We start from the raw sequence: 17,149 nt of genomic DNA on the forward strand, positions 1-17,149 counted from the left end.
GCGTCCTTTGTAATCTGGAAATAGAGACTCACCATCATCTCTTCTTTGAGTGCTCTTTCTCTCGCTTGATATGAGAGCTTTTTGCTGCTGAAGTTTGGATTTCTCCTCCGGCTGATCTACACTCTGTTGCAGCCTAGATCAATCAATCTCGCGTCAACGTAGATGCACATGCTACTCCAGTCATCAAGCTCTACTTTCAGTCAGCCATCTACATGTTGTGGAAAGAGTGTAATGCTCGTGTGTTCATAGATGTCTCCTCACCTTCATCAGTCATCCTTGCCTCTCTCGACCGTATGATGCGTGACCGTCTCCTCTCTTCCCGGCAAGTTCTTCTTTCTCATCTTCTCTACTTCTTTTTATATTTCTTGTATAAAACTTCCTTAAGGCTTTTTTTACCTTGAGTTGTTGTTGGTTGTTTTTGTTTCCTTGCTATAATAAATTGTTTAAAAACAACAGTGTAACCTTTAAAAAAATAATAATCGTAACATTTTACCAAAAATAAACAACAAATATTGACTTATTTATGTGACTATATATTTTATTTTAAATCATTATAGTGGACGAATAAAACACCATAATTTGTACAACAAATTTTCTTAGATTCACCTCATCATACTCACCATTTTACCATTTTAATTACATAATTTTACATGAGCTTCTTCATCCTTTCCGGTTATTTTCTCTTTATTTATAACTACAATATAAAGTTATAAATTATATATATTATAAATTAATAAATTATTTACCCTTAAAGTCTAACGATTAAAATATAACATAATTCAATATAGATATATGATTCTATTAATAAATTAGCAGTTACAAATTTGAAATTTCTAAAAATATCAAAAGTTGTATGTTAGTTAATTATCTTCTAAATGATATTTATTTTTAATTCTTTTTAGATGAGAATATTTTGGCTGAGGTGGATAGTCTCAAAAGCCTTGAATTTAGTCCCTTTTATATAGTAGGATTGCCTTTAACTGCACTAAATGAACATCGATTTGCAACTTTATCCGGATGGATCACAATGATAAGCAAATGAACAACACTTAACTCTGTAGAGTATATAATTAACAGACAACATGATTTGATTTGATTTGGCTCGATGTTTATGTCAACTGTTCAGTATCAAGATCAGTAATTTGACGCAATGCTTTCCTCTCATCCTGATCATAAGACAAAGTTCATGTCAACTGTTAGCAAACACTTTAAGGATAAATAAAGAATCTTAAATTCAAGAATAGCTTAAAATCTAGTAAAGAGAATTATAATAGAGAAAAAGACTATGAACAGAGATCGGGTTTTGGCTTAACGTAATGATGTGGAGTTCAGAAGATTCAACTTGAAATATAGAAAACACGCATGTCTAGATTTTGAGCCTAACTCGTTGGCATCTCGAGAAGAAAGCAGCATATTATGATTTGAAAGATTGTGGTAACATCGTGGTGATAGAGACCTAAAAGCAAAAGTGGGCCAAAATCTGATATGATAACTGTAGTTCCCACATCGAAAATTATCAAAAATTTAACTTGATATATAAAGGTGTAAATCCTTCTATCAGATTGTCAATTGGTGGTAGTAGTTCTTCGGGCTAATCACTATCAATTGGCTTTTTGAATTAATTAAAAAATTTTATGAAAATATGTTTTCATATTTATATATCAATACTATTATAACAAGAATTTTTTTTTGAATTTACCCTTGACTTTCTAAAGAATATTACAACTAGTGCCAGTGTCATTTATTATTGATGAGATAAAAATAATAATTTTGATCAGATAATTGTGGGGTATATATGAATATCATTTTCATTCTTAATTTGATATAAAAATTAAAAACCAATATAGTCAGCATCACATTAATATATGGAAACGTGAAAATATTATGTGCACTGTCTCTATCTCTATGTAGTACTAGAGATTTTCCCGGGCTACGCCCGGGTATTTCCCTCATACATTCAAATTGAATTTAGTTTTTTTTTTATAATTTGTATTTTTAATATATTTTTATACTGATACTAATTACACTATATAAACTATCAGACAAATTTATAATTTTTTGTATTGTTTTGGTAACAACAGTTTTGAAATTATTGAAATTCAATTTTTTTTATCAGAAAATACACATAAGCTGGTACGCATGTTGATTAATTTTTTAATTATTTTTATTTAAAATTCAATTATTCTTTTTCTCGTTTATTAGTTTTTTCAACTGAAAATATGGTTAAACTAATATATAATTCACTTTATTTTAATATTAATACTAACCAATATGAATATTTAAATTTTAACTATTGATTATTGATTCTTGGCTACTAAAAATCTATATAAATTTGTTCTTGTGTTAAAAGCAGTGGCAAAATGAACAGCAGCTGAAATCTAAGAGCAATGTACATTAAAAGAATCCTAAGATCATGTCAAATGCGTTTCTTTCCATGCAGCAAACAAATTCAAAATAAAAACTTCAAAAACATAATAATAGTATTCTCTAAGAGCTATTTGTATGTTTTCCCCTACAAAATCCAAACAGGTTTGTTGATTTTTTATATAAAAAAAAAATCTAAACAATTTATTCATAGACAATTTAACCAAGCATATTATTAATTTTAGAGATAAGTATATTTTTTCAGTTTAAACTATTTCGAAAGAAAATATAGAGTCATAGCTCCTACTACATCTCTAACCACCCTTATATTTGCTTCTATAATAGCATTTAGAAGTAAATTCACTCTAACCTAAAAAAATAGAGATTACTATTTTTCTATAAATATAAATAGAAGTAGCATGCCTCTATTTTCTATTCTATAAATAGAAATTGCTATTTTATAATAATACATCGGAGTAAGTTCCATTTCTGTTATAGATATCTAATATTTTGTAGATTAAAAATAGAAAAAAATACATTAGAAATGGTCTCATTCACAATTAAAACATTTTTTTTTACATTTTACAATTCAACTTAATTAGTTGGGGTTACAATCAGCCACTTTAACTTGAGGGCCTCCTTATCTAGGACTTTGTTTCTTAACTTACCATCCCTAATCCTTTTAATTAATGTTTTGTTTTTGTTTTTAAGTTTTGTCAACAGTTTTAATTTTTATGATCATCCCCTATACATTATTTGAGAAGTGATTTTGTCACATGTTATCTCTACAATTATTTTCACAAAAATAATATGTCATGGTTACTAAAATTGATGACATGACTTATAACTTAATATGACATGGACAATTATATTTAATATTTAATTTATATTTTTGGTAATTTTTTTAAAATATGGTAACAACTCATATATTACATTTAATGTCGATTTATATTTTTGGAATTTTTTTAGAAATATCATAATAACTCATAAATTATCATTAAAATAAATATATTAAAATAAAGCATTACAAATTTCGAAATATTATTTAATTATATTTTTTTTTAATTATACAATTTTATTACTAAAATTTTCAAGAATGTATACATTTTTTAGACAATCATAAAATTTAATCTTAAAATCATTTGTTTCTTATATATCTACAAATTTTATAAATTTTGTTTAATTTTAATTTTTGATAATTAGGCATTTTTTTACAAATTTATTTAATATATTTAATTAAAATAAATAGATATAAAAAACTATCTAAGATTATAATTTTAAATATATACATGTATATTCTTAAATATAATAAAAATAAACAAAATTATTTATATTTTAAATTAATTTCATGTTTAATTGAATCAAATTTATATTAAAATGTTGATAAAAAGGAAAATTTACAATATTAATAAAAATTTATTTTTAAATATAATTTATATTTGTCTGTTAAGAAAACATTTTAAAATTTCTACTGCACATGAAAACACCTAGTTTCTGATTAAAAGATATGTTTGCATTTTTTAAATCTCGTCTAGATTAATAACTAAAAGGATAAATTTTCTAAAATACTAAATTTATGCTATATCACATAATTTCTAATATTAAGACTCATATGTACTTATACATATAGGATTATCATGTGCTTTGTGATTGATAGAACAAAGAGCAACACAAAAGGAATCTTCTTCCGGTAAAATATTTTTCGAGGCGCACCATTTGATATTGCTGATCACATTCATGATCTCATAAGCATGCGCTTGGTGGGGAGGAGGTGATATTACATGAGCTTCTGAATAATTAAGAGTAGTACCATTGCTTCTGACTCTAAATCCGATCCTGCCCTCCCTTAAAGGGATGACCCCTAGATAATTGACCCCTGAGAGCTACGTCCACCAGTTAGTTTGGAATGCAGCATCATAGTTGCCCTTCACCATACCTTCAGTTGGTCGTTGCCAACTTATATGTGATGACCAAAGCCTTCGTCTCCAATTTTTGATGGAGTTATCAGTTTATAACAGCAGCCCTCACCCATTCATAGACCTCTGCATCAGCCATTCCAATCTCCTTTAGGGTGTCTGACTGCACTTCCTTTTCCTAACTGCAAAATAAATAGTATAAAAGGCACTTCCATTTAGCTAAACAAATGTAGTAGATATATAGGCTTCAACCTTGCATAATATAACTTAACCCTTGTCAAAATGTGCGTATGAATATTTTCAGTAATCTATACTATAAATAAACCAATAGCAGGTTAAGCAAAGTCAAACAAAATACATTTATTACATCCATATATCACAGATTAACGAAACTCAGAGTAACCATCAACATTTAAAACTCTTTATTCAAAGGCTGCAGAAAAAAATACTTATGCAGTCCTTATATTATCCACATTCTGAATCTATCTAAACAGATTATAAGATGCAATACCTCTTTCCCATTTCCAGTTTTCAAAGATTGCTGATTTGAACCCCAAGAAGCTCCTCCAGAAATCACACTTGCATTGCCTAGATATGATATCAAGCCATTTATGTGTATCTTTGTCAAGTTTTCATTGATAAGAAGTGGTCGTTTCAATCTCGGAAACATGTTCAAAACCAAATCGGAACCCCCAACCATTAGATACATGTAACCACAAAACAATTAAAGCTTGTTCCATAAGCCAATGCAAAGATTCTGTGTTATGAAATGAGGCTTGTACCTTATTTTCTAAATCCTTCTTCAGCTCTCTGTTTCAGAAACCTTCCATCCGCCACTTAAGATGTCAAAATTTGAACTTGTTCAAATTGTTGTTGACCTCCACATGCTTGAATGTCTAATCTCTAGCATTCTGGTATTCCTCCTGCTTCTATACAGTTTCTCGTGTTAGAAGACATCAGAGAGGCTCTTTATGCTATAAAGGACTATACAAATTACAGAGCATTAACAATTGCTTACAAAACGATAAGAAATGGCAAATGATTTATTACAGCTTACCTTAGAGCTTTGATCTGCACCTGTAAAGATAGACACGGCTGCCTTAAACATCACAACTCTACAATTGTAACTTACAGTTAAGAGTCCCGAGGAAGAAGAAACATAATGGATGAACGTACCATGCTTTGAGCCGCCGGCGAGAATGATGTCGCTTCCCTGAAGGAGGATTTTCGACGATTAGAGACTGATTAAACTATTCAAAGGGATGAAGATGTAGTGACAGAATCATGCAGACTATTTAAACTACCTTATACTATACAGGAACCATGGCTTTAGCATCCATCCATAGGCAAACCTCCTCCGGAAGTGCACAATCTGGTCCAGCAGTTGCTTCCATTCTGCGCTTTATACAATGAGTGATGACGTAACCAAAGGTCGAATTACATTTAGTTAACATACACAGAAAATATTTAATAGTCATCCTTACCGTTTTCGTTTTGGCGACGGCGCCTCCCCAGCCTTCATCCCTCAGCGAATGCTCTCTCCATGACGGTATAGTTTGTACTAAGTGAACCCGTCCTGATTAAAAAAGTATTGGAATTTTTATCAAAAAAAAAGTATTGAAATTTGAAGCCATTTACGGTGACACTCAGATCAGACTCTGTTGGCGACGGAAGAAGAAAAGATGTTTAAGATCAACTCTAGGGTTCTACTCTTCAGTGAACTTATATATGCACAACTACATTTTTTCGTTTTCTTTTTAAGATATAGGAAATGAATCGTCGAATTTATGCGAGTCTCAATAGAATTGATTTGTAAACATCTTCAATTAAACATCAATTTGCAGGGATTTGTAACAATGAAAACGAAGTGGAATAATTGGAGACGACATATTACTTTGGTTTAAAAGGAACTCAGAAGCAGGCTGACCCACCAACCGAAAAGCCCATTTTCTCTTTGGACAAATGTGGTAGTGACATGGCAGAACAGAACTTTTTCATTGGTTGATTAAATTTTCTGATGTGGACACTCTCTCCATTGATCTTATTCCCCTTTTAGTATTGTGATACCTAATTGTTAGTATTTTAGTCTGACCAAAACTAAACCCACCTAAAACCAAATGCTAAAGTGTTTTGTTTTTTTTATGAATATTATAAATCCATTTTAAATCCATAATTATTGAAGTTTTATTATAATTTAAATTTTATGACTTAATTAAAATATGCATAATGAAAAACTTAAATGCTTATGAAATCTAAAATATAATAGTTTATTAAAAATTAAAATATAATTATATTTATTGATTAGAATTTAGAAGTATACAATTTGAAAATCTTTGAACAAAATTAATAAGCATTTTGGAAACATGAACAATCATTTATAAAGTAATATAATAAAAATAGGACACTTTTATAAACAAACATAAAATATATGCAAAATTATAATAGTAAAGAAAGAGGATAATTTATTGAAATTGACTATAAACAAACATAAAATCTATGAAAATATTAAGTTAGACAAATATTATCAATTTTAAATGAAATTTAAAAAAGGAAACGATTCCGCGCGGGTCAAAATCTAGTTATTGTATAAAACAACATTTTATTGGTTCTTGTCAATTTAAACATTTTTAAATATATAAAATAATTTAACACAAATTTACAATTGATCCCGAAGTTTAGTGTGCTCTTTGTTTTTTCATTCGGTAATAACCTGCATTACACAAAATTACTACATGTGAATTTCAATCTACCAAGGACTCGTATACACAAAACTATGAAACAAACAATCTAAATGGATACATGTTCATATAAATATGTATATAATACAATCTGTACATAAAACTAAAATCTCCAAGGAAGACATATATGTCTAGCTTTTTCTGCAAGACACATAAGTACGTAGAAGACATTTTCTTTCAGTTTCTTGAATTAAATAGAAAGCATTATTACCTTCAGCTCAACAAAGTAAACTACTAACCTATGAGTCTCTTCAGTTAAAGCAGGAAGCAGAGATAATAGGTTAGCTGGATCAACATTTCTCTGGACTCTAACACCACTCTACAATCACAATCGGCTCCTTCCATCAGCCATATCTTAGTCCAGTCAAGTCCAATAACATCCGCTGAAGAACGCCACCGTTTCCATTTATGTAGAAAACAACATGCTTGTCTGAACATCTTCTCTTTATAGCATGACTGATCTGGGAAGCCCAAATGAGAAAAAGGAAACATTAAAACACCAAAAGAGAATCTTTTGAAGTACTCAAGATGTAAAGTACTTAGACTATACCTCTTTGATGTAGGGTTTAGACCAACTCTCCTGCATCTCGGGAGTCAACTGTCCACCCCATAAACCAAATATTTGTATGCAGTGAGCTACGTGCTCAACTTGTTACACAATGTACTTCGTGATGACTTTGATTATATTTTAGATAATAGAGCTCTCAGTACATTTGGTGCAGTGTGGCACAAACTCTTTATCACTGTGTATGTCCAAGTTGTTCTTCAACGATATAAGTCGCGATTGTCCAAGGCGCTCCAACGAAACCCAATACCGCAGAATGTTCCTCGACCTCTTGTCTCAGAATCTTGAGAGAGTCTCCAACGAACTGAAGTTTCTAAAGATCAATAGGGTGCAATTTCTTTAAATATTCTTCAGGTCCGATGGGAGACTGGATCACAGGGTCTTTAACTCCCTCGTTGTTAAACAGGACACCAAAGGCAGGTAAAGGAGTGAGGATGCCAGAGAAAGAAAAATGACATCGTCTGGTATGAATGGTAGCCAAGGCTGCAAAGAGATTACCATGATAAGATCAGTGTTGTCTCTGAAGGAAGAGTGTTTCTGAGCGAGAGCTTCTGGTAAATAGCCGTATACCTTCCTGCTTGCCCTTTAGCAATGTTAACCAACAGTAAATCTGTTAATAATGTAAGAAAGGTTCTATTAACTGAGGGTACAGATTCATTGATCTCTTTGCGATCATTAGCAAAATGACCTAAAGCTGGAACCTTTGTCATCTATTCCACATTCCCAACAGAAGAAGAAGCACTCTTTAAATAAAAAAAATAGCAAACATCTTTAGAGAAATAGGATTGCAGGAGATACATACCAGAAGAGGAGGAAGTGCAATCTACGACGGAAATTCCAACTTTCAAGCAGCGTTATTGAATCTTCTTGGGTGGCAAATTAGTCCACGTTAACGAAATGCAAGCACTGAGAGAAGTCTCATATTAGATTAGCAATAAGAATAACTTAAATATGAGTTTCATACATAAAACTAAGTCTGGTAACTGTTCTCATACCTGTTCACAATCATAAGCAGCTCCAGCCCAATTAAACTTCCCCTGTAGTTATGTTTTTTGCTTTCAAAAGATGTACTAAACGTAAATGGATCTCTGATTCAGCTAAGCCAAAGAGATGTCGCTAAAAATTGTGCCGTTGTAGCCTCCCGGTGGATTTTGCGGAAACGGTCGCTAATGCTTGATGTGGTTTTAGAATTTTTCTGGTTTGTGCATGTAGCAGAGATTCAGAGATTCTAATATGAGTTTGGATAAGCTAAGAAACAGAAGAAGCCAAAACGCTTCCATGTATTCAATTAAAAGAATAAAGAAGAGGATTTAATGAGAATTAGAGTGGTAGAACAGTTCAGTTGAAGAACGCCTGGGTTTCTCTCATGAGAACGATAAGAAGAAGTGGAAGAGTCGGGTCTCAAAGCTCGAAGACGAAACAGGTTTCTCTGCATGGGCTTGGATGGACCAGATGAAAATTTATAGAAAATTCACACAGAAGCCCAATTTACTCCAGCATCAGTGACTTGGCGATTTTAAACTTTTTGATTGGCCTGAATTTCTAATCTGACGTGGCATAGCTTAGAAGGCTTCTTATTCTTCTTTTAATAGTGTTAGATACGTTTAACAAATAACAAACAATCCACTTGACATTACTCGGCTTTGGTGATAATTTTAGAGATGAGGTCGCCTAAACAATGTCCTCTAGCAATTGTTTAAACAAGTTTGCATGTGAGATTTTTATGCAAACGGAGTAAATTCAGGGGCGGACCCATGCCTTCACGAGGTGTGGCACGTGCCACAGACTAAGTTATAAATATTTGTACAAAAGTAGGTCCAGTTGGAAAATTGTCAGCTCTATTGGTTCAAAGTATTCATTAGTGCCCCATGTATCCCAAGTTCGAAATGTGAACTGGTTTTTGTTTTCAGATTCTTTTACACATTTTTCTGGATAAAAGAATCTCTTACACATCTTAATATATTTTAGTCACTTATCTATAAAACAAGTTTTCATTTTTCCTTTGTTCTCTACTACCTAATAGAAGATTTTTCTTTTCTTCCTTTCCTTTAATATTAGTTTTACTTTTCAAAATAAAAGTTACTTTATTTAAGTTTTACTTTGAATATTGTTTTTTTATCAAGTTTGTGTTTTCCAGTATTTAAATTAAAATATTAACTAAAATGAACCATTTTCATAACAAAGTTATATATAATATGAAATTTTGTGGTATTACTTAAAAATATTTAACATTATAGATTTTTTTTTATTTGACTCATTTTAAAAATAAATATAAAATTGAAAAGAGTAAAATATTTTAAAAATATAATATAATGTATCATAAATATTTAATGAATAATTTAATTAATAATTATTATATATATATATGTAATTCTCTTAAATAGACATTTTTAAGTTTTTGTCACAAAAATAGACTTCAAAAACTAAAATGAACAAAATAGCATTTTTTATTTTGAATTTTTATTTTTAAACCGTAAACCCCACCCCCTTAACTCTAAACCCTAATGTCTAGATTAATTAACCCTAAAGGTATAAGTGTATATTTACTTCTTTTGATAAAATATTTAAGTCTATTTTGGTCATTTTTATTTTTAAGGTCTATATTTGTGACAAAAACTTTTTTAGGTCTATTTTCGAAATTTTTTTTATAAATATTTGTATATAACTTTACAAATATATATTGTGCCCCATGTTAAATTAGTTTCTGGGTCCGCCCCTGAGTAAATTGATGGCTTTATACGTGTTATAATTTTCTACATGTTTTTACAAGTTAATTTTTTCTACCTATGGGCCTATGGCATAAACAAGTTTGCACTCAGAAACTGATATGATGGCCTTATATCATAATCTTATTTATGTTTTTAAAACTAGTACTAATTATCACGGTGATAAACTATGTCTTGATAAGGTTTATGTTTGATGATCTTAACCTCATAAGTAATTTTTGGTTGACATGGGATTAATCGAAGTAACCATCAGTTTTAGTTCTTCAGAGTATAACATACAACATGATTTGGTTTTGACGAGCATTGGTGGTCTTTAGATTGTACCAGAAGCTTTGCATTCTTCTAGTAGATTAAGCATGTGGTGTTCAGGAGCACTAAGAGATGGTGAGAACCGACGGTTGGGATTGTATTGGCTAGTCGGCGATGGTTTTGTCACAGAACCATCATCAGATTCTACATCTACTCCATCTTGAGCAATGGCCAACTCGCCTCGTCTCCTCATTGAAGCCAACACTCTCTCTTTCCATATTCTCCCATCCTGTGCTTAAGAGAAACAGATAACCATTTTGTTTTCTTTTCTTGGAAGTTAAGAGAATAGATGAGGTAAAGATCATACATTGAGAATGGATGGCTCAGGGAGTGGACACTGGATGGGTTGATCATTGTCCAATGGCTCAATCGGGTGTTCCAGCGGTTCGAACTCTGTGTTTACTTCGATCCCATGAGTTGAATCGGCTAGGTTATTAAGTGAAGCAACAAGATCAGTATTTGGAGGCAATGCTCCCCTGTCATCCTGATGATTAGACAAGGTTCATGTCAACTGTTATTTGAAAGAAGCAAACACTTTAAGGTGAAATAAAGAATAATCTCAGATTCAAGAATAGCTTAAAATCTATTAAAGAGAATTATATAACTGAGAAAAAGATTATGAACAAAGAGAATGTTTTGGCTTAGACTAATGATGAGGAGGAGTTCAGAAGACTCAATTTGAACCAAACTAATTAGCATCTCAAGAATAAAGCAGAATACTAATTTGAAGATTGTTGTAACATCGTGATGATAGAGAGGAGGACGAAAACGAAAACTTTGTAAAAAAACAGAGATCAACTGAGCCCCAAAAGCAAAAGTGGGCCAAAATATGATATGATAAATGAAACTCCCACATCGGTAACTATCGGAATTGTGATTTAATATATAAAGATGTAAAACTCATCTTTTGATTGTCAATTGATGGGTAGTAGTTCATTTGGCTAACTGCCGTGTGTTATTCTACTACCCTCATCAGTTGACCTTTTGAATTAATTAATAAATTTATGAAATGATTTCTTCTATATCTATACTATTATTTGCGAAGTAAATTTTTGGAATCGAATTAAAAGTTAGAGTGGTTAATATCGTTTATACCCTTAATGAATAAAATCTATAAATTAACTAAAACATAAAAACGAATTTAAAATTATTTGGTTAGATAAGTTATTATTAATAATAAAAGAACTTATCCAAAACCCGAAAGATATATCACTACTATATAAAAGGAGCTATTTTTATAGTGTTTAAAGAGTGCCACGTCGGACGAAATATTCCTAACCAATCATATTGACATGTCATCGTGGATTGGCCAATAATAAAATAACTTGGGAAGAGCAGATCATGTGTTTTCTTATCGAGCGGCAGATCACGTGCTTCAGCCCAATAATTAAATTAATCTTCACATCCCAACTTTACCAAACACTCATGACCCAAACAAAATACTACTGGCCCAACCTAATTTTATTAAATAAAATTTATTTTTCACCAAGAAATATATAATACAATCATTTTTTGTAGATCTAAAGTGGTACGTCTAACTATATGAGACAAAGAAATGGCTAATTTTAAGGAGTTAAATCGTATATCTACCAGGAAAAACCAAATCATAATCATCACAAGTATCATTCAACGGTTACATGAAGATAATAAACTAAACATGAAGTTTATGTCAAACTAAATGCTTACAAATATTTCACTATTACAGGGAAACAATCACTCACAATCACACCAAGATCGCGCTTTTACTTTGACAACGACATTGATATCATACAACGCTTTCAAAAGAGGAATAAACTGCAATCCTAAGCCTGATGGCATAACTCCACACTAGATTTCGATCCGCACAACCGTGCGGATATATATTTTCACATTTTTATATATACATATTTGTTTTACATAATTATTATATATTTTTAGTGTTACTCACATATTTAAATGTTTGTATAATTATGCCAAATATAATAATTTTATAGTTTTAATGCTGTAAATTAAAATCATCACATATATATGTTGCTTATTATATATTTGTCCTATTGAATTTGCATTTGATTACTAAACTAAAATTTTTAATGCATAAAACAACATATATAAAAACAATTTTTTATTTAATTTATTATAATCATGTATTATATAGTTTACTAATATTAACCCGTTCAACCAAAATATTATATTTTAGCACAAAAATTTTATATTTATGAAAATAAAATATGTTAACTTATCAATTTAAAATAATTTTATCATATTTTGTTCAATATAACGTTTTTATTTTAAAATGATAGATATTATTATAAAGTTGATAAAATAGGATATAATTTTATTCTTTTTGTAACATTTCATTACTAATTACAAAATTAGTTGAAAATATTTATATTCAATTTATGACAATTAAGATCTTATTATAATCTTTTTCAAGAGATTTTGCTAGAATTTTAATTTTTTTTTTAAATGAAAGATATAAAAGATATTATGATTAAAGTAGTTAAAATATTATATATATATTAGCATTAGTGATATACATTTAATATAAAATTTAATGATAGTCCAAATAAAAATATCACTCATCAAAAATCATGATTTTATTTTTATTAGAAAACAATTTGAAAAAATTAAATAGAAATAAATATTTATATCTAACAAAATCTTTAAAAATTATTAGTAAATGTATTTTTGAAATTAATTAATTTCAATTTATTTAAATTTTCATTTATAAACCAAAACTATATTCAATTTTAATTTCTAATTATATTTTATGATAATTTAAATTAAAACTAACTAATTTTGAAAGTATATTTAAAAAGATTCTAAGAAGATTTTAAAAAGATTTTGTTAGAACATTTTAAATATATTCATTTGTATTTCAAATAAAAAGATAAAAATATTAAAAGATATAATAATGAATTTATGTAAAATATGATATTTTCTAGGAATGGTCCAAACTAAAAATATCATACATGAAAAGAAGTCATGACTTCTGTTTTAATATATTAGATGAGATCGAACAACAAGACAACAAACGACATCAGTCAACTGTTTTTAAATTAACATGACCGCTTCCTACGTCAATTAAAAAGACACACTCAAATACTTTTTTCTCCTACGGAAATTGATTGCTCAACACAATATATTATTCAAAATTACTGTTGTTTAGAAAAGAGAAACTGATCACCATCTATACTATTAAAGCAGAATCCTTCTTATGATTATGCCCCTGATTTTTTCAATTAATTACAAAAGGTTCCATTAATTTTTTCAATTGTTTTTAATGGTTTTAAGAAATTAAAAGCCCAACATTGCTTCTGTCCAACTAAACAAAACAGCCCAATAATTTAAAAACTTAAAGTCAAAGAAGCCCATCAGTGTTTTTTTTTAAAACAATTATAAGTTAATTTAAATACATAATTATTATTTAATATTTGTGTAATTATAATTTAAAATTTATGCATTATTTAAAGATATGTAGAATGAAAAACGTAATGTCTATTACATTTTTCATATAATATTTAATTAATAAGTTAAAATTGTAAATTAATAACCTTAGCAAATATATAATCACAATATGATTAAATTTATTGAGTAGAAGTTTACCATTTTAAATCTTTTAACTAATAATTAGTACACAAATTTATTATTATAAATAAAAAATAAAGAAGACAAGATTATAAATAATTACTATAAACAAATATAAAATCTATTAAAATATAGATTAGACAAATATTTATTAATTTAACTGAAATTTTAAAAAGAAATGATTCCACGCTTTGAAAGCGCGGATCAAAATCTAGTATCACATTAAAACCAAAACTCTATGGTTAATTCTACAACAAACAAAAATTAACTTACACTTTATTAAACTAAAAACTAGCAATAAAATATAAATTTACTTTAAATAAACATGTTATCCGCGCGAAGCGCGGACACCGACTCTAGTTTTAAAATAAAAGATAATTCCTATATATTTTGTGTTGTTATCCGAAAAGATATTTTAATAAAAAATTTAAATACTAAAAAATTAAAACTAAAAACACACAGAAAACATATAACTTAATATTATTCATCTATACTATTATTTGCGAAGTAAATTTTTGGAATCGAGCTTTCACGTTAAAAGTTAGAATGGTTAATATTGTCTATTCCCTTAATGAATAAAATCTATAAATTAACGAAACATAAAAACGAATTTAAAATTATTTGGTTAGATAAGTTATTATTAATAATAAAAAAATTATCCAAAATCTGAAAGATATATTTTAAAATAAAAGATAATTCTTATATATTTTGTGTTGTTATCCGAAAACATATTTAATAAAAAAATTAAATACTAAAAAACACACAGAAAACATATAACTTAATATTATTCAAAAAATATTAATCATATTTTATACTCAATTATTAATTTTAATAAATAATTTTAGATAATTTTTATTACATGTCAATATAAAAAAAATTTAGTTGAGAGGTTTTAACGTTAAAACTCCATAAATCTTCTATGTTTTACTATATTATATTAAAATAAATATAAATTCATGTATATAGTTTTATGTATATTTTTATGTATATATGAATGTTTTGAGGATTATTTTACATAATAATAGATATTTATTAAAATAAAAAACTTTAGCGCATATAGAAAATTTAATATTAAATTAATTATTAAATATTTAAAAAGCATGAAAATAACTTATTCAAATTTCTGGAATTGATAGTATATTTCTTTCAAAAATTTTATAAAATTATTAAGCCCGCAAGTGCGGGCAAAATACCTAGTTTTTATATGATCAACTAAAGTAAAACTTGTGTTCTAGTAAACTTTAAAAACTTCAAAATTATAACAGAGACGCAGAAACTTTTATCAGAACTCTTTGTTTTAGTAAGGTAGTTCAGACACAAACTATTAGGTAAGTAAAACCACAAGATTTTACCAAAAAAAAAGTAAAACCACAAGAAAATGGTTTCAGCAACATACAGAACTGATTGCAAACTACATTAATAGATTGACTGTAATAGTAACATATAACAAGTACTTAACATTTAGACCAAAAAAAAAAAAAAAACATATAACAAGTAAGATCAAAACAGCTCCTAACATCAGAGTTCTGGCTTGACATCAACACAATGCAGATAGCATCAAGACAAGACAATTAGGCGGTAAGAACTTCAAAGGCGTATAACAAAGAGAGACCGAACTCAAGAAACAAATCTAGCAGAATGTTCCATAAAACTTCACCTTCAAGAGCAAACTATGAAAAGACAATAGATGGAACAAAAAAAAAGGCTTAAGTTTTCTTTGAACCAAAAGAGACACATGAAACTTATACTGGAATAAGACAAGCAAATAGAGGAAAGAGAGCCTACGATGCCACTTTGTGTTCTCCTATGGCCGCTTCTACTAACAGAAAATATGGAGAAAATGCCAACCATGGTACTGATTTGTTTTTTTTCTTCTTTTGGTTAGAACTCTGATTTTTCAGTTTTGTGGAAAACTATATATTCTTAAGTCTTTGAAATTGGTTTCCTTGTCCGATGAGTATATAGATTCTCCAAAGCACCAACGCAGAATAACAAAAGCAGCCACAAAGATGGCTTCTTTAAGTCTCAAGAATATTGCAGTGGACTGATGATTAAATGGTTTATTAGCTCTTTAAAACTTTAAGCTTTGCTTGGCTTCAACAGATTCTCGGTTATGGCTTCTTTCTCACTCTTGTTTTCGTTCGACTTATCTAGCTTTGAAAATTCATACATGTATTATGGATGATTTATTGGCAATATGAAAATGAAATATTCCCCTTGTTAGCTTATAAAAAATGATGTTTTCTGATTCATTTCAGCTTATTAAACTTAACAGAGTAAAGTATTAATTCAATTCACATCGAGAAAACCACAAACCACAAATCATACTAATTAATTGAGAAAAGCATCTATCAAAACTTGACTAATTCTTTCAACTTAAGAAAATAATCAAAATAGGCTATTCCGAACGTAATTTTTTTGAAAGGGTTTATAATTCAATATTCTGAAGATCTAGGATTTAAATTTCGATTATTTTCGTAATGTAAAATAATATATACTAGATAGTAACCCGCGCTTTACGCGGGATAAGATGTCTATATTAATGTTGAAATGATATATTATGATTATGTATAACATAAGATATACTTTAAGCGATAGTTAGATAGAACTAAAGGTATAATGGGTGCACTAATATTAAAATTTGATATATGGTATTTGCATTTGAGAAGAAGCTTTGGAAAATATTTTTTATTTTTATTTTGCTTATCACGTTGTAATAGTTATGGATTTAGGGATTTAATAAATAAAATCGAAAAAAATATGGATCAATAACATATTATAAACAAAACAATAACTGTGTGAAACAAAAAAAGTATAGCTTTTTTAAATTCAGAAAACATAGTTGCATAATAAAAAAAATGAAACTTATTCGATCTTCTAAATTGTAAAGGTTGTTCTGGATGTGACCAGCATGTGAGACTTGCTGGTGGTTCGTTCCTGAAATTTTTTCCTCATTTTCAAAGT

At 28.8% G+C, this 17,149-nt stretch overlaps 1 protein-coding gene, 1 long non-coding RNA gene and 1 pseudogene across 2 annotated transcripts; all 3 read right to left on the reverse strand.

Annotated features, from left to right (window-relative positions):
* Window positions 1-3,987: 3,987 nt before the first annotated feature.
* LOC125601567 lies at window positions 3,988-5,880 on the reverse strand. Its single transcript, XR_007334324.1, has 4 exons — window positions 5,765-5,880; window positions 5,585-5,675; window positions 4,792-5,493; window positions 3,988-4,462 (listed from the first exon to the last, which is right to left on the reverse strand). It is a non-coding gene; the product is annotated as an uncharacterized LOC125601567 (long non-coding RNA).
* Window positions 5,881-6,975: 1,095 nt separating this feature from the next.
* Window positions 6,976-8,293, reverse strand: LOC106398276 (annotated as a pseudogene).
* Window positions 8,294-10,551: 2,258 nt separating this feature from the next.
* Window positions 10,552-16,061, reverse strand: LOC111213010. The gene is made up of 3 exons (XM_022714670.2): window positions 15,971-16,061; window positions 10,926-11,102; window positions 10,552-10,847 (listed from the first exon to the last, which is right to left on the reverse strand). The coding sequence occupies exons 1-3, from the start codon at window positions 16,034-16,036 to the stop codon at window positions 10,623-10,625; spliced, it is 468 nt and encodes a 155-aa protein (XP_022570391.2). The 5' UTR covers window positions 16,037-16,061; the 3' UTR covers window positions 10,552-10,622.
* Window positions 16,062-17,149: the final 1,088 nt, after the last annotated feature.

The sequence above is a fragment of the Brassica napus genome, unplaced genomic scaffold (assembly GCF_020379485.1).
Source record: "Brassica napus cultivar Da-Ae unplaced genomic scaffold, Da-Ae ScsIHWf_2614;HRSCAF=3363, whole genome shotgun sequence".
NCBI lineage: Eukaryota > Viridiplantae > Streptophyta > Magnoliopsida > Brassicales > Brassicaceae > Brassica > Brassica napus.

Bases quoted from the DNA above. Each gene is read 5' to 3' on its own strand.
- LOC111213010 (XM_022714670.2), bottom strand. From the start codon at position 16,036: ATGGTTGGCATTTTCTCCATATTTTCTGTTAGTAGAAGCGGCCATAGG. The intron at 11,103-15,970 runs GTAGGCTCTCTT...TCTAATCATCAG, and splicing joins GGAGAACACAAAGTGGCATC to GATGACAGGGGAGCATTGCC. The intron at 10,848-10,925 runs GTATGATCTTTA...TCTTAAGCACAG, and splicing joins CTGAGCCATCCATTCTCAAT to GATGGGAGAATATGGAAAGA.